Source organism: Castor canadensis, chromosome 2 (assembly GCF_047511655.1).
Source record: "Castor canadensis chromosome 2, mCasCan1.hap1v2, whole genome shotgun sequence".
NCBI classification, from domain to species: Eukaryota; Metazoa; Chordata; class Mammalia; order Rodentia; family Castoridae; genus Castor; species Castor canadensis.
This window is the reverse complement of record NC_133387.1, coordinates 26061915-26080421: the sequence shown is the minus strand read 5'-3', so window position 1 is coordinate 26080421 and position 18507 is coordinate 26061915. Positions and strand designations below refer to the sequence as shown.

Genomic DNA, 18507 nt, shown 5'->3' with positions numbered 1-18507 from the left:
GCAGCCTGTCTCTTCTCAGGGTTGCGTTGCCTCCGGGACAGGTGAAAGCCAGGGTATTTGACAGTGTTTTGGCAAATCTGGGCCTTTTTCATAGAGACTTAGTATCCTGCCTCTCATAAAAGAGAAAGGAGGAAGCAAGTCCCTTCCATACAGTCCTCCCAGGTTGGTCCAGCCAGCAGGAGGTCATGTATGTACTGGAGGAGTGTGCAGAGGTGCTGGTTGGCTGAGAAGACTTTGAAGTCGGATACCAAAGCAGTTCCAAAAATAGTGAGCAAATTTTTGAAACCTGTGGTAATTGCATCCAGGTTAGTTGCCTCTTTTGCCCATTATTGGGATTTTCCCACTGGAAGGCATATGTAGGCTGGCTTTGTGGGGCTAGGCCGATGCAGAAAAATGCATCCTTAAGATCCAGGCAGGTAAAAACCATTGCCTCAGTTGTGACAAGTTCTAAAAGCGTGTATGGATTTGGGACTATGGGGTGCAAAATGACAGTTGCTGAATTTACTGCCTGGAGGCCTTGAACTGGCCTGAAATCCTGGGTCCCCAGTTTCTGGAGTGGTAATAAGGGGGTGTTCCAGGATGACTGGCAAGGTTGGAGGATCCCATATTTTAGGATTCTGTCAAAGTGTTTTTGAATTCTGACCTGGGTCATGTGGGAGATGAAGTGCTATCCCCTAGCTTTAGTTCCACCACTACTGGAGGCACATTTCGGACCACATCTGGGGGGCTATCTTCAACCCATACACCTGGAATCTTGAAGGGAATCTCAGGAATCTCAGGAGAGCTTCCCTCAGGGTCATAGAGCCCCTGTTCCTCTTCTTGTGCAACTATGAGGATTAGAGCATTCGCCTCAGGCCTGTCAGCTTTATGGCTATTGTACCAGCCAGCACATAGGGCGGTGGTATTTCTGTGGGTTCCTTGGCCAATATTGGCTCCTTTGTTTTTTCTCTACCCTTGTAACTCCATAGTCTCCATTAAATTCCTTTTTAAAGTGTTTAACCATACACTCCAAGGGAGTGTTTTTACTCTGTTTACCACCCATTTCCTCCTGTTACCAGATGTCAATACAGAAACAAAGGGGTAGAAGTTTTGGAGGAGAGGTAAGGGGTCCTCTTCTCTGACACACAGGGACATGCAATACCCGCCCCTTCTTGGTGACCTGGATGTGGTTGCCTAGCCAGGAACTGTGCCTACACAGGGTCCTCACTTGATTTGTCCGTCACCTGCTGTTTCCCTCATGGGTATTTAGGTGTCTCTTAGCCATAGTGAGTCTGTATAAACCCCTGGACTGGAGGCCCTGTTAGGGGTCACCTTAGACCATATGAGTTCCTCATGGATCTGTGGATTGGAACTCCACACTCACTTCGTAGTGTCTCATTCACACGTTCACATGCAGGCTTCCAGTGTTTCCACCCCACTCCCACTGCCTAGGAGTGTCAGTTTCACTTTTGCTCAAAGTTACTCTAGTGACTCTGAGAGATGATCACGCTCCTCTTCTGCAACTTTCAGCCAGGCCTAATATTTGAACGCGAGTTCTAACCAGTCTGATGGGCGGCACTCCTGTCACCAGGTTCTGTTGTGTGTCCAAGGCCCTCCCCCCGCCGACTTGTCTGGAGGATGAGTCCCCCCTCCAGATCAAACCATCCATTGATGACTGGCAGGATCACTTCTCTTGGTGACAAGGGAGGTGAAAAATTACCTTCTCCGAAATCCTGGATAAGCCCCCAGAAATGTGGTGGGATTCTCGAACAGAGACATAGCACACCGAGGCAGTTCAGCAGGCAGCAATGTTTTGTTGTGCTGGCACAGATTCAGAGGACTCAAGTCCAAAGGCTGAGCCCTGAGAACAAAAGGGCCTTCCTTATCTTATATGCCTTGCAAGCAGGTTAGAGAAGCAAGAAGCAAGGTTTAACCCATGTATGGTTGCATGCAACTCTATTGGCTACTTCATCCCCCTGGGCCCCCAGTGGTATGTGACCTTCTTCAAGTTTAGATTAAGTTTTATCTCCCTGCTCTGCCACCGTGCCCCGCCGTGGTACGTTATCAGAGCATAGAGTTGCTTGCTTCCTTTGTGGCCCTCCTCCCTGCTACTCCAAATCAACAGAATCCTTAAGTATTAACTGAAAAGGCAGATAGTTCTTTGACATGAGTTTCTTGCCATCATCCAGTCACCATCTTTACACAAGAATAAATTTCAAACACTGAGGTAAAGATTTCTAGAATTATTTTGGTAAGTCATGAATTAATTTTAAAAATCCGTCTGTAGAACTGATCACTGAAAAATATCTTCATCAAACTATTGAATAGGGCTAAGGGTACTTACAGTGGTAGAGCACTTGCTTAGCACAGTCAAGGATCTGGGTTTGTTCCTCAACATCACAAAAAAAAACCAAAAAAGAAATCTATTGAACAGAATGCATATTACAATTTTAGTTATAATACTACAGTATTTTTTCCCTTTGTATACAAATTTATTCTGTCACTTGAAATTGTTTTGTGGAACTGAGAAAGTATGTGGTTCATTTTTCTAGTATAATCAGATAATAGATGTCAAAAAGAAATGAAAGATAAACGTTTTAGTTTTTTCTACTGTATTTTTATACTGTGTTTTTCATACTGGGTTTAAGAGTCTTTATAAGGATTCATAAGAAAGTAAAAGTATGTGATTTATATAAGATAATTAAAGTTACCAGAAAGTAGGATTATATGATAAGAGGAACTTATCTCTTGACTAGATCTCTTAAATTAGAGATGCAGAGCACCAAGAGGTCCCAACCATCGCCTTGTGTGTGATGGAGCACTAGAATAGTGGTTCATCCAAATTGAGGTGTGTTGTATGTGTAAAATGCATACTAAATATTAAGTACACAGCACAGAAATTCGTATCTGTTGGTTTTATATTGATCTAAGTAATTTGTAAATTTTGATTTTAGTAAGAAATAGTATTAAAATTAATTTCACCTGTTTTTTCTTTAATTTCTCAGTGTTGGTACTAGGAACATTTAATGTACATATGTGGCTCTCATTTGTGTCTGTCCTTATATTTCTGTCGTACAGTGCTTTTCTAGAAGCAGGTAAGTTTGGCCATGTCCCGTGAGATTTGCATAGCTCCATAGGTGATTGTATGTAAATGGATCACTCTGCTGGGAGGTGAGCTAAGAGCATGCCCAGAGCCAGGCAGGATTCAGAGGCCTTATTCATAGTAAATACTTTTGAAGCTCTTCCATACCTAGATGAATTGTGATAGACATTGTGTTTCAAAATATTCTAAAATACCCATTACTCTCATATTTTTTAGAATAATTACATAAGATACTTTTAGCAAGGAAAATAGATCAAGAATATGTAACCAATTCTAAGGAGTATTATATATAGAAGCTATTAATTCCAAAGCAAATAGAAATGTGGCCTCTTTATTGTTGATTATCTTCTTCATTTAGTATTGCAAGAAGTATCCTTCCCGGAATATCTCGTTAACCTAATAAACTAAGATGGTTCACAACACTAGGCTTCAATTATTGTCAGTAAATAAAATATTCAATAACTGGTCCCTCCAAAATTAACCCATAAAACATCTAAATAAATGCTAAATAGTGTATCATTCTTTAAAATAAACTCCAGTTATCTCTAAGTTGGGATGAATATTTATGAGGTACATGTTCTTGTTTGCTGTGACTCCTTAAGGAGAAAAGTATATTTAATTGAATCTATATAATGATTCCGAGTGTAATGATTTAAGTCACTATGTGTCGTATTTATGCATATGTTTGTTTGTTTGTTTATTTATTTATTTAATCTCACACATACTAATTTATCACCTACTCTGTGCCAGGCACTATTCTGAGAAAATCAGTACCTGTTTTTCTAAACATAAGTGACACTGTCTGAAACTTAGTATGAGTCACACCTTTTTCTAAATTCCTTACATATATTAATGCTTTTCTTCTTACCACAGTAAGATGGGCACAGTTGTTTGTGTAACAGAGAAGCACAGAGATGCTAGGTGATTTTCTAAGTTCATTTAAAATCTCTGTACGATTGCTAGGAGCCATACACTGCAGCCTGTCTGCTCCTCTATCCATACTCTTACCTGGTCTGTATAAAATGGTTTGTATTACTTGCTTTTTTTTCTAAGTAGCATGAGCTTGATTTCGGCTCAGATGGTGTTATCTTTTCTATATCAGAGGTACATGGAGGCTTTCCATAACTACCTGACAATTGTCATGAGAGTGGGGTCATAAAAGAGCTTATTTCTAGAGGCAGAGTATTTATTATGACTCTCTGAGAATTTGTGATTGGCTGTGTGGAATAATGGGTGGGGTTATATGGTAATTATGCAAAATAGCTTCATATAACAGCTCCATTTTTATTAAAATTGAACTCAGACTGTGACCTGGAAATGTGGATATGCAGTTGTTTGTTTCCCTTCTTCAACTTTAATGCTTAGGTTGTTCACATGTTGTCATTTAATTATTTTCATCAGCATCAAACTCTTTCTTTTGATTTATTTTGAATTTCTTTTGTGGTTTGACTTTCTAGTCACTATTTCTATGAAGAATATCCATAGATGCTCAGAATTTCTTGAGTGTGGTCCAAAGCAGTTTTATTTTACTAAACTGCTATTGGACCTTAAAAGATATTGAAATATTTGGACTTAAACGTTATCATCTTAGCTTTTCTGAAGGGTCACTTAAATTGCTTTCAAAAAACAATCTACAGTGTAATGGACCAAGGATGAATCTGATTGCTTGCCACACTTTATCTTTGAGAATCTCTTTGAGAAACAAGTATTGTTTTGTTTGCTTGATCTTTCATGATAGCTGTTTTTCATTAAATTAGAGCTGTATCACAATTTCAAAATACTTTTCCCACCTAAGCCGTGTACTACCACACCCCAGTTGAAATAACCATGTTTTCGTTACATAAAAGAGCAGAACCATCAATAGCTTGATCTTTAATATGCCTAACCATCTCATTTCAAAGGTGTCCTTCAAACTTTTATATCTGAGTTTCTGATTACATACATTCACTCATGCAACAAATATTTACTGTATATCCATCAACCTACTTTGCCAACCCTGTGGCATATCTTTCATTGAATAAAAGACACGTTCTCCTCTCTCATGGTGCTTACAATTCTGTGTCCCAATTAATTGTTGTAAATGTAAGGTATGAATTATATGGATTTAATAGTATATAATATACTATGTCTGGCTAAATTATCTTTTAGAATCATAGTGTTAAATGATACCATAAAGATCAAATCTAGTGTTCTCATTTATAACTCAGTTGTAAGAGAGTGATAAGTAGACTCAAGCAGGAGCCCAGGGCTCTTTGTGGTCATTGCTATAAATAGGCATAAGGCTCTGGGTCGCTTGTATAACCCCTTTGTTATGCATATTTAAAATACTAGTATACCAGACAATTCAGGCGCATCTGTCTTTGATTATAAAAGGGAAGAACACTTCTGTAGTTGTTTCTGCTCTTTAACTCATTCCATTCCACAGGGACTGCCCCACAAACACAAAATTCAAGTTATACAGACAGACATTGCTAAGGGTTCCAGTCATTTTAATCCAAACTGATTAAACTGAGGCTCTTTTTCAAGTGATTGTCAGGTCAGTGATAAATGTCTAGAGATGAAAACTCCAAGGTAGAGGAGCGAATCTCAGAATCCACAGGAGAGAGACATAAATGCTAATTACACATTGACTTTAATTCCTGGTTTGTCTTAGCTGTCTGCAGGTGTGTATCTTGGCTATGGGCTATTCTCAGGGCCTCATTTGTATTTGAGATTTTAATAGTGCTGCATCTTCGAAGCGCTTTTTAATCTCTGACTCATTTGCAATTCTCTTTCTCTTGATGTAGGAAATAATTAATTCGCAGACGAATGTAGTTTCTTTTGGTCATTGAAGATTAAATATTTGATTTGTTTCTGTTGTTGTTCTTCCTATGGATTGGGCTAGCACCTCCTCGTGGTCTTCTGGCCTGAATGATGCACAGATTTCACTCTGCATTACTCCATAACTCCCACCCATTGTACCTATGTGGCCCTGTTGATTAACTAGAATACTCCTCTGTGTGGTGCTTCTGTGCCGAATAACTGCTGTTTGTCCCTTTACCTCCATCTGCTTCTGAAGAGGAGGCTTGGCATTGGCAGGTACAAGGTAACCTTGAGGTTTTTTGCTTAATTTCTTTTTAAACACGGATAATTTTTTCCCCTTTGCTAATAGAATTGAGGGCTTCACTTGTTATGTGAATTGTATAAAAGAAAAAACAAAGATATGTGGACTTTTATCATGCCACTCAATGCCCCAAATTGGATCATATCTTGTAGCATGCCCTATTTAAACTTGGCACCATGGTTTGGCCATCCTTGAGACTTAGCTTACTCTTGTGATTTCCTCTATAGATTTTGCCATGACTCCAAATACCCTCTTTCTTTCCTAGTCTCTTCCTGCAAAAGAACATTACTTAAACATTCTGTGACAGTTCCAGGTGTGTCAACTTTAAACATCGAGAGTACTTCTTCCTGTCCCAAGCATCTTGAGTCACCAATGCTTCTCTGTATGCAGCCCTCTCATGCCTGGCCCTGTCTGTGGTCTATATTAACTCTGGCATGCTGCATACAGGGAAACAACTAAAACCACTTTTTGGCGGTAACAGTTGGTCAAACCCTTACCCATCTCCTTTGCTTTATAGAATTTGATAAAATCTAGTAGTAATTTTAGTGTAGATAGCTGATTTTAGACATCGTGTTATCTTATTTTCTTTGTTTTTATGTTACGACAACACTTCTTATAAGGACTTAACTCAAGCCAGGCACATTGACTCATGCCTATAATCCTAGCTACTCAAGAGGCAGAGATTAGGAGGATCCAGGCATGAGACCAGTCAAAGATGGTGCATTACAAGTCAGCCCATCTATGCAGGAAGCATTAATAGGAGAATTATGGTCCAGGCTTAAACAGGAGTCCCTATTCAAAAAATACCTAAAGCAAAGTGGGATGGGGGTGTGGCTCAAGTGGTAGAGTGCCTGCCTAGCAAATACAAGGCCTTAAATTTAAATGCCAGTACTACCCTCCACCCCCTAAAAAAACAAAAACAAACAAACAAACAAACAAAAAAACTGGAGCTGGCCTGATCTTTGGAATGGCTCTGGATTTTTGTTTTGTTTGCCCTTTTTTCCTTCTTAAATTTGATTTGGTAAAATGTTGAAGTTTGTGATATGACAGAATTTTAAATCTGGTGTCCTTTTCCAAATTTACTTTTTGTTTTAGAAATGAGTTTGGAAGCTGAGACAGAGTTAAAGGATTGCAATGGTGCTAACAGCAGTATGGCAAAACTTGATGCTTGTGTAATATACTGTCTTTAGGGTGATTGGTGAGAAGTGAAGATGTGTTTAGAAAAGGGATTCTGGACTGTAGAGATGGCTTCAGGCTGCTTGAGCCAGCATAAGGTCTTCAGTGTAGACATGTAAATCATCCTTGGCTGTTACGCAAACCAAATGTAAAGACATATGTTATATGTTTGCTAATGGATTGCATACACTTGATTCTTTTGATACATAAGCTTCATGAAGCCTGGTGCCAGTGCTGCCACTCAGGAGGCTGGGATCAGGAGGATCCCAGTTCAAAGCCAGCATCAGGCAAATAGTTTACGAGACCCTATCTAAAAAATAAAAATACCATTACCAAAACAGAGCTGATGGAGTGCCTCAAGTAAGAGTGAGAGTACCTGCCATGCAAGCATGATGCCCTGAGTTCAAACCCCAGTACCACCAAAAAAAAAGGTTCGTGGAGAAAAAGTACGACTTAATGTGTTCACATATGTTTATTTAGTGTATTCTTGAATTAAGCTGCTTTCCCACTTTGTGCTCCTGATTTCCTATTTATGTGCATATCCTTTTAAAATCCAAAATCTGAAGATTCTCCTGGTCCATTTCTATCCTTGTTACCCTCCCGCCCTGCAATGGGTGCTGTTAGGTGGGCAACATTTCCTCTCTCCAACTGTGTTGCTCTTGGATCTAGTTACCAGTGTTGTTTTGATTTAAACACTGTAAAATAAATTCCAGCCATCTTTGTGATAGTCATCTTGTTCTTCTTGATAGTCTTAATTTGGTCTTGGAGAAGGTATGGAAGACTGAAATTATGTGAAGTCCTTCTGGGAAGGCAGTCCATGTATATATACCTAAGGGAGGTGATACTTGAGATTGAATTCAGTGTTTGCTTGGCTCTAATACCTGAGCCATACCCTCAGTCCCAGGTCATATATTTAAATACAGCTCTTCAAAAATACTTTGCAAAAGTGGTTAAAAAACTGCTTTGCCCATCACTTTTGGCAGTTAGGCAAGAATATTGTAAACTACTGTCTAGTAGAATTGCTGTGGGCCTCAGTTATTTCAGCCATTTGTCTTATATGGGTTAACAGCTTTTTCTTTTTAAAACAGACTTTTTGTAAACAGAATTTTAGGTTCACAACAAAATTGAGCAGAAAATACAGAGATTTCCCTCTTCTTTCTGTCCCTATGCACGTACAGTGTCCCTCACCAGAGTGGGTGTGTTTGTTAAAATTGTTGACCTATACTGAACACATCGTTATCACTCCGAATCCATAGGCTTCATGCTTGATACTGTATGTTCTGTGGGTTTTGACCAGTGTATAACAGTATGTACTTGCCATTGTAGTATCACATAGAGAGTAGTTTTATTGACCTAAAAATCCCTTGTCCTTTGCTCTTTCATCCCTCCTTCCTCTATCCCCTGGCACCCAATGATCGTCCTAGTTTTTCTTTTTTTCCAGAACATCATTTAGTTGAAATCACACAGTATTTCAGACTTCTTGCACTTAGTAATATGCATTTTTAAATCCCTCATGTCTATTCTTAGCTTAACAGCTTGTTTCTTTGTAGCACTGCATAGTATTCCATTGTTTGGATGTACCACAGTTTATCCTACAGAAGAATGTCATGATTGTTTCTAAGTTTTGACAGTTATGAATAAAACTGCTATTAACATACATGTGCGGGTTTTTATGTAGACACGTTTTCAGCTCCTTCAGGTAAATTTCAAGGAACTATATTCTTGAATGAAATGGTGAGGTTATGTTTAATTCTGTAAGGAACCACCATACTATCTTCCAAAGTGGCCATACCATTTTGTACTAGGGATGAATAAGAGTTCCTGTTGCTCCATATCCTTGCAAAGCATTTGGGGTTTTGGCCATTCTAATACGTATGTAGTAGTATTTATTGTTTTATTTAGTGTAGATTTATTTATTTATTTATGCATTCATGCTGAGGATCAAGAACAGTGTCTTGCCCGTTCTAGGCAAGCATTTTTTCACTGAGCTCTACCCCCAGCACATCCTTTATTGTTTAAACAAGCAATTCATTAATGGTATATGATTTGAAGCATCTTTTACTATACTTATTTGTCATCTACATATTATCTTTGGTGAGCTGTTCAGGTTTAGCATATTACTCAGGTGGCTTATTTTCTTACTGTTGAGTTTTAACAGTTCTTTGTGTAATTTGGGCAGATATCCCTTATATTATTTGTCTTTTGCAAATATTTTCTCTCAGTCTGTAGCCCAGTTATCTTTTCACTGTTTTTTTAAAGATCTTAAACCCAGAAAATCAAACCCAACTGATCTTTCACAATTATGCAAGCATATGCTAGTGAGCTGTATTGCAGACTCCCAACCCTAATTTCCTTGATCTTTACTTCCAGGTCAATGTGACTGTGGACTACATTAGACCAGCCAGCCCAGCCACAGAGACAGTGCCTGCCTTTTCAGAGCGTACCTGTGCTACTGTCACCATTGGTGGAATGTAAGTGTTTTTGGCCAGTAGGGACTCAAATTTTGTTTCAAGTGGCTGTGTTCTCTGCTTAAATCAAGTCTCTCTTTTCTTTTTTCCTGCTTTGATTTCTCTTGACTTAACCCAGTGGTTTATAATTATGTGCCTGTGTAGCACTTTATATTTACAAAGTACTTTATAATCACTCATTAGCTAATCATATACTTTCATTATTGTTGTTAAGATTTATTGGGCTCTGTGTGCTTGGCACCATGAAGTACACGTTATTAATATGTTAATTCTATTTATTGAATATTAAGTTGGCCCTAGGTGCTATCTAAAATTAGTTCAAAAGAGTTTTATATGTTGGTTTAGGAAGTTGAGTTGTGGGTGTGAGGAAGAGGGGAGAGAGGGACAGAGACAGAAGAGTAACTGGACATTTTCTTTGGATGGCGATCTGTAACAAGTAGGTGATGGAGGAGTCACTACTGCAATGGCTGTGCTATGGTTGTATTCCAAGGTCTCTTGGTAGCTTGGTTGATGAACAGAATCTTTCAAGGGAGGTATCTGACAGCGGAAGGAGGAAGCCTGCTGGGCCAAGCTTCCACAATAAATATTAAAGCAATCAGTCAGTCCCTGGTCGCAATTCTTACTTTGCATAAAATATACCAGCATGGTAATTGTTCCCTTCTCTATTTAAGTCTTCAGTGCTGTTTGTTACCAAACTGGTATTTCTCTTTTCTTTTAAGGGAGCATAGTGGAGGGAAGAAAAGAATAGGTTTCTTATCAAAACAGGGATTGTTTTACTGAGTGTACAATGAAGCCCATTGGAAAGATATGTAAGTTGTAGCAATGTCTCTGAAAGGATAAAGATCAAGTAGCTTCTAGAAACTCTTTCATAAATCGGGAGCCTCTTTCCGTCATTCTTGCTCTCACATTTGGAAATAACTATTTTTAGTCAACTCCTGCTCCTGTATTTATTAATGTTAATGTTCACACAACAATTTTGGAGGTTTCATTTGCCGGGAGGAGCTCAATATAGGCATTTGAGGTCATTATCTTCACACCATCACTGGAGACAGGTTTTGTGAGAAGCTGCTTTCTGATGAATCAGATAATATTTTTGATATGTGGAAAACTAGGACATGTTTTGGTCATTATTTTATCTGTGTAACTTAACAATAATGATTCTTTACCAATCTATCACCATTTTAGGAACTGTATGCATGCTTCCGTACCAGAGAGGCCAAGAGTGCTAGAATATTAGTATTTACCTGTATTAAAATTTTCATTTTAATCTAAAGTAAATAAGTTTGTCACTTTCAGAATAGAGAAAAAAATTTTCATTGGTGGAATCAAGGAGTCATTTCCAAAGATTATTGCTCTTGCTGTCTAATTAGTGGGGAAATGGTTTCATGACTGTGAAAACTCACATCTTGACTTTGGGCAGATGGTCTCCACCAATGTTCATTTAGCACTCCATTAGAGTAGATTATCTCATTTAGTAACCACCAACGTATATTTTAAAAATAAGTTCACAATTCTCAAAATCAGATATTCAGGGAGTGTTTCATCGGAATTCTTAGATTTTTAAGATAGTTTGAAATAGTTAACTTCAAAAAAATTATTCCAATGTTGTAACCATCCCCTGTGGAATCAAACTTTCAGATTCAGGAGCATTTATTTTGACTTGGCAGTTACTTTGTCATCCTATGTAGGTTTTTTTGGTTTCTGGGGTTTTTTTTAAATACAATGATTCCGTTCCCTTCACTACATAACTAGAAGTGAGATCTTTGAATCATGTGTTATGCCTATTTTCAGTTTTTAGGAGCCTGAATACTGTTCTCCACAATGGCTGTACTAGCTCACTCCAACTATGTGTGAGATCCCTTTCCCTCAACATCCTACCAGTCTTTTTTATCTGTTGCTTTTTCGATGATACCGATTTAGGTGGGTCAAGATAATATCTTGTTTTAGATTTGATTTGTATTTCCCTGATGCTATTGATGGTGAGCATTTTTTTCATACACTTGTTGGCCATTTTTATCTTTCCTTTGACAAATATCTGTTCCAGTCATTTGCCTATATTTTTATCAGATTAATTATTTGGTTCTTGAGTTCTTTGAGTTTCTTATATATTCTGGATATTAGAAGTTACTGATATTATTGAAACCTTCCCTTAACTAGCGTCTCCGTGGAAACGGGGAATTTTTGTCTTCTTCATTTCCTGTCATGACCCCAGTACCCAGCAGATGGTAGGCGCTCAAGGAATTTATTAAATAATTTGTTAACTGTGTTGCTAAGGGTCTCCTTATGAATCTTATCAGGTAATGTTTCACTACTGGGAATGGCTAAAGGGTGTTTGGTTGTTTTTTTTTTTTTTTTAACCTAATCAGTACTATAAAATCTGTAACTGATAGTTTTCCTTTTTATTTGGTTATTGGGAGCTCAGTGGCAAAAAGGTAGGTCATCTCTGACAAGTGAACACAGGGGCATGCTTTTGGTGGTGTAACTCAGAGTTTGTGTTATTTATTTTCTCTTTGTCTTGACTTTGCTCATTTTCTGAGTTTTATTTACTTTTAAAAATCTCCAAATAATGTACAAAAGTTGAGGTATTAATAAATTAGGAAATCCAAATAGCTTATATTAAAAAATAAGGCATATTAAAGCCCTTCTGTCTGATTTAATGGTTAGGTATTTAAAACCATTTATGCATAAAAATGTACATTATTTTCACATCTCTGGTATATGAGCAGTATGGATCACCTATTTGATATCTTAGTGAACTGCATAACTCCTTCCTCCTTGGAATGAGGAATTCGAAACACTTGTTTTTTTTTTGAAATTTGTATCCCCCTCATCTGTAACAGTTGTCCTGTTCTATTATTTTCCAGCAAGTTTATAGCCATGCCTCTTTGTTAAACTCTTTCCAAGCATGCAAGTGTGTTCATAGATGTATGTTCTTTGTATGCTCATATATTAGTGATTAATACATTATTTAAAGAAGTACATAATTAAAATAACAAGTACAACCAATATAAACTGGATTTAGGGACAAAGCAATGGCTCAGTGGGTCCAGGCCCCTGCACAGGTGTGTCATTGGCTTTCAGTAGATCACATAGGCATTTGCCAGTGGTGTTTGGTATGGTCACAAATCGAGTGGGTCAATTAAGGAAGCGTTATTTAAGAGAGTGTCTGTAATGTGCATTGCCTTTCTGAAAGGAGGGCTTTGTTCCATCTTGTAGAAATGTGTGTAATTAAGAAGACAGTCAATCTAAATGATGTGCCATAATCTGTGGGTTTACCGCATTTACACCTGTCCCGCTCCTCATGGCTGTCCTGTTGGTCAAGACACCAGCAGACTTCTCTGACTGAAAGAGCTCTTTTAAGTTGATGATTCCAGTGGAATGAGAATAACGAGACAGATGAGGTGGTGTCTCTCTCACATATTTCAAAGCAGGTTTTAGATGCAAAGTGTGTGAATTGTCTGTATCCTCATTAGGGCTATGTGGAATCCTGTTTTTCCTCTTGATGTGCAGGAGGGAGGTGAGTCTCAGGACCCTGCAGGCCTTACTGGTATGACACATGCTTCAGCTCCCCATCTCTTGCCCTCTGGGGAATTGATGGAAACAAGGTTCATCATTCTTCTAATAGATTAAAATTTTTTTTCTTGATTAACTTCACCGTGGAGTTGGCAAGAGTTGTTATCTGTTAATCAAAATAGTTTAAATAAAAAATTAAAAGATCAAACCTTGAGTTGTTTCTCATTCTCTGGCTCCTTGGGTTGGAAATTAGCTGATCTTTTCAGGCTTGGTTTGTGGCATGAAGCTGTCAAGATGGCGCTTCCTGTTAATTACTTTTTATTGTATTTAAGACACTTAAATAACTCTTCTTGTGATTTAGTCTTCTATGTAATTAGCTGCAGTGATTAAAATCTCATTCTTTCATTCTTGCCAGAGCCTTCTTGAAGAGTGAGATTTTCTGGGTGACCTTTCCCTGTACTGGACTTCCCAATTACTTTGGCAAACCCAAACTCATTGCTCATGTCTCTCTGTAGAAGAAAATTTGTGTCACATTTAGGAAATATACAACTAGAGTTAAGATTTACATGTTCACACTCATTCTCACCAGCCTCACCTCCGGAATGCTGTCACACAACCAGAATCTATAGGGGTCATCAAGCCATTTCTCCGATTCCCTTTATGTGATGTTTTCCACAGTGATACAAATGGTAGGCGTGGCTCATTTGGGGAGAGGTAAAGAATGTCAGAGGTGGAACTGTGGAGAAGAAACAATGGCAAAAATCCCTGTTTATTTTGTGCACATGATCACATTTTTGACAGGTGGTTTATTTTATTTATTTATTTATTTGTAACAGCACTCTACCAGTTTGTGTAGTTTTACTCCTGCATTCCTGCATTGCCCTTCTTGATCCATGAATGGCTAATGCCAGCCACCTTGGTGCCTATATGAAGATAGGGCCTTCCCACCTGAGCTACTGTCTTAAGTTCTGCTAGGGTTGGGACTTCTGAGGTGACATCTAATGATTGTCATCTGGCAGACTCAACACCACCTTTATGAACTTCCTTTCTGTTTCTTTGGATTCATCACAGATAGAGCTTAACTTTATTGTATTCATATGAACCAGACTTTTAAACTTGCAAGGAAAAAGATTTCCTTTGCCTTTTCTTTTTCTTTGGTTCTGATTTTCAGGGATTCTTTTTTCCAGCTGCTCCGTTAGTGACTAAAGCGTTAAGTTAGGTCTTGTCCTTACTCTGCTGGAGTAATCCTTTTTTAATCCTCCTGATTTTTTTCAATCACAATAGGAATAAATGTCATACAATCTCCAGCTTTTCTGGCTTGAGTTCCATAGTTTTGAAGATTTCTTTGCCAGCCAAATCTCTTGGAGTTTTCAAATCTTAAAACGTAGCAGTATTTCATTTTCATGCTACAGCTAGGGAGAAAGTAACCTCTTGAATCCCTCTCTTTCTGACCTTGACTTCTTACCCAGGGAGGCCCCCAGCATCCTGGACATTCTCTTTCTTCTGAGGAAGAACAGTGATTTTACTGGCAGTGGTAGGATCTGGTAGTCCTTTTCCCACAGATTTATCCCTATAGTTCCTCATATCCAATCAATATGGTAGTGAGGAGTTTGATTTATTGTTTTTGTTATGGTTTTGTTTTTGTCTTACCCTGCTTTGAAGGAAAAAGAAGATACTATAATGAGCATTTGGGAGTCTTTTTTCTCTCTTAAATCAGAAACAAGCAGCTTAACCTAAGTGTGGTGCTGCACACATGTAATTCTTGGGAGGTGGAGGCAGGAAGATTACAAGTTTGGTGCCAGCCTGTGCAAAGTTAGTGAGACCCTACCTCTAAAACAAAATAAAAGCAAAAAGACTGGGAGCATAGTTCAAGAGCCCCTGGGCTCAATGCCCAGCACTACCAAAGTTTAATTAATTAATTAATTAAACAAATAAGTGGCAACTTAGATCATGTTTGGAAGTTATTTGTTGCTTGACTTAGGTAATGGTGGAAGTAGGCCTGCCCACCATTCTGAGGACATTGGCAGTATCTGTGGCAGTGAGTGCTTAACAGTACTTTGGAACCAGGTAGTTGAATAATGGGCCTTTTCTCAGCTAGCTCAAGTATTGCAGTCACTTGGAGAGACTTGTCCCTTGAAGCACTGAAAGAAGGAACTTGGCTGTTGAACAGGGTTTAGGATTGGAGTCAGGAAATTATTGTTGAATTTCAGATAAATCTGTCTCTTTTGTTCAAGTATTTTGTGGCTGGCTATCTATGGAAACCTCTCACTGCCAAGTCTAAATTCCTTGAAAATTCTTGGTTTCAGATTACTTGATAACCTCCCTCTCTGGATGGAAGTTTAGTGTGGCTTTTTAAATAAAGGAACCCATGGATCTACAAATCAGCTAATCCTTTGCTGGGGTATATGAGAGCCTTTCTTTTTTTCTTTTTATAGTAGCAGTTGAGTAGCATGCTAGGCTGTGGGGGACTTGAGTATTTCCTAAGCTGATCCTTGGGAAACATCCCTTTTCAGTTTTCCAAAGCAGACTGTAGAGAGGCTAGGAGAGTGTGAGGCTTTTCCAAACCTGGGAGCCATCCTGAGCGGACAGTGTCTTGGAATGTTGAGAGGTACGTGAGGCACTGGCCTAAACAGGTGACAGGGTGCTGCTGCTGCTGTAATTGTTTCTTTGAATGGCTAGATTTATGTGTTTATTCACTCAAATATTTATTGAGGCCCTACTAGGTGCCAGACACTGACACTGAGGCTGTGGATATTCCCTGGTTTTGTCACTCACAGAACAGTGTTTGTGAAGATTTTTGCTTTAAGAAACATAAGTGACTTTATTTAGTCAGGGTATTAAAAAGTTCATTTCTATTCAGGTTTTGCCTGCTCCCCCACTCACCCTTTTTTTTTTTGGCATTGGGGATTGAACTCTGGGCCTTCTGAGGCATGCCTCCAGTCTTTTGGCTTTAATTGGTTTTTCAGATAGGGTCATACTTTTGCTCAGCCAGCCTTGAATTGCAGTCTTTCTACCTGTGTCTCCCATGTAGCTGGGATTACAGATTTGTAATACCATACCTGGCTTAATGATTTGAGATGAGGTTTCAATAACTTTTGCCTGGTCTGTCCTGGAACTGCAGTTCTTTTGTTCCCACTTCCTGAGTAACTGGAATTACAGATAAATGCCATCATCCTTGGCCCTTGCCAGGGACCTTAACAGAGACTTTATCACTTGGTAAAAGGTTAAAATTTAAATGAAAACGAATCCTTCCTATAACTTTATTTTTAAATGGGTCATTTACTTTGCTGTCAGCAGACTAAATGCAGTGCTCAAATGACTACTCACTGAGTCCTGTCTGTCTTTCCTCCATACATGCTGGTTCTTAGGCCATTCAGGATGGAGATGCTATAGAAACCCCATCAAATGGTTTCCATACAGATAACTCAGGGTGTTCTTAGGAGCCTCACCCAATGGAGACCTACATGGTAACTTCCTAAGAGTTTTTTCTTTTCTGTTTGGGTGGTTATCCTTATATCTTTATAATTAAAGGTACTATTTTTGATATTTTCAGCTGTAAACTATGTGCTTGCTTCCTTATATGAAAGATAAATAGTTTATATGTTTGTGTTAAAACTTCCACTCTGGGACCCCTAATTTTGTCATATTACTTTAGTTTTATCAACAGAAAACTTTATAATGTTCAATTAATAATTTTTGGTCAACTTTCTTTTTTTGAAGAAAATTAGAATACTCAAACATTTTTCCTTTTTCTTCCTCTTTTAAAAGCTTACTCTTTCTATGATTAATATTTATAGCATTCATTGCATTTCTCTTTTTTATTGCAATTGTCTCTAAGCTATCCTCATCGTAAAAATTTGATTCTTCCCTCTTAGCCATTATATTATCTTAATTGCATTAGATATCATGATACATTAGAGTTAGAAGTGTGATAGTGACTAAACCTATAGAAAATAATTTATTTATTTATTTATTTTTGGTACTGGGGATTGAAACCAGGGCCATGTGCATGCTAGAGGAACACTCAGCCACGGAGCTACATCCCCAGCCTAGAGAAAGAAATTTCTTCAAAGCCATGAAGAAATGCTGGATAGATTTTCTCTCTTTTCCTTTCTCTACCTCCTCATGTTTGGCTGCCACTTGCCTTGACATCCTTTTGTGTTAATATTATTTCCTTTCATTTTACTGAAGAATTTTGACTTATTTTTTTGTGTGAGTGGTAAATTTTCTGAATTCCTACATATCTGAAAATGTCTTAATTTTGGCTACATTCTTAATTGTTAGGTTCATAAAATTCTACCTTCAAAATTAGCGTTTTTTCCCACCTTGAGAATTTCGAAGTCATTGTCTTCTGTTGTTTCATCAGTGCTTATGAGAAATTCCATTTCTCCTTCCATGAATGTAGCTTTTTCTTCCCCTGTGATTTTTGAAGGATTTACAATTTTCTCTTTAACTTTGGCCTTCTGAAAGGTTACTAAATTGCTTCTAGGTATGCCTAGTTTTTCAAGCTTCATAGTTAACTGGGCCTTTTAAATTTGAACACTCATATCTTCTCAAGGAGTCTTTGTTTTATTTTTTGAGACAAGATCCTGCTGTATAGCCCAGATCGGCCTCACACTTGTTATCTTCCTGCCTCAGCCTCTTGAGTGCTGGGATTACTGGTGTATACCATCATCATGCCTGGCTCTAGGGGAAGTTTTTCTCCATACTTCTTAGATTATTTTCTCTCTTTTTTGCCTCCATACTTTACTTCTGGAAATTGTACTAGCATCTTTTGCTTCAGCCCTCTATAATGTTCCTCTAATTTTTAAAATCCTCCTTTGCATCTTTGTTCTATATTTAAGGCAATGACTTCACCTTGACTTCCAGTTGCTTGCTTGGCCAGCTAGTTATGCATACTGACTTATTTCCATTCATTCCTGCTCTCTTGCTTATTCTTTCATCTTACTCATTTATTCACTCATTAGTTCATTTATCAAGTATGTATAGATACCTCCAAACCTGAAATCATTGCTACCCTTGTGACTATTCTATTAATCTAGCTCATTTTATTTTTTTATTTCAGCACTTACTTAAATTTTTTGTTAATTGTTCTATTTTAATAGCCTCTTCTTAGTTTATAAAGTCTTTAATATCTCTGTGAATACTATTTGAAATTAAAAGAA

The 18507-nt window shown here is 38.0% G+C and overlaps 1 protein-coding gene across 1 annotated transcript in view; it reads left to right on the top strand.

Moving 5' to 3' along the window:
• Positions 1 to 18507, top strand: part of Snd1 (staphylococcal nuclease and tudor domain containing 1) — a 436904-nt gene that overhangs the window by 186635 nt on the left and 231762 nt on the right. Inside the window, exon 12 of the mRNA XM_074063886.1 lies at positions 9732 to 9832. Within this exon, the coding sequence (XP_073919987.1) occupies positions 9732 to 9832 (101 nt within the window). The remainder of the gene's footprint in view (positions 1 to 9731; positions 9833 to 18507) is intronic.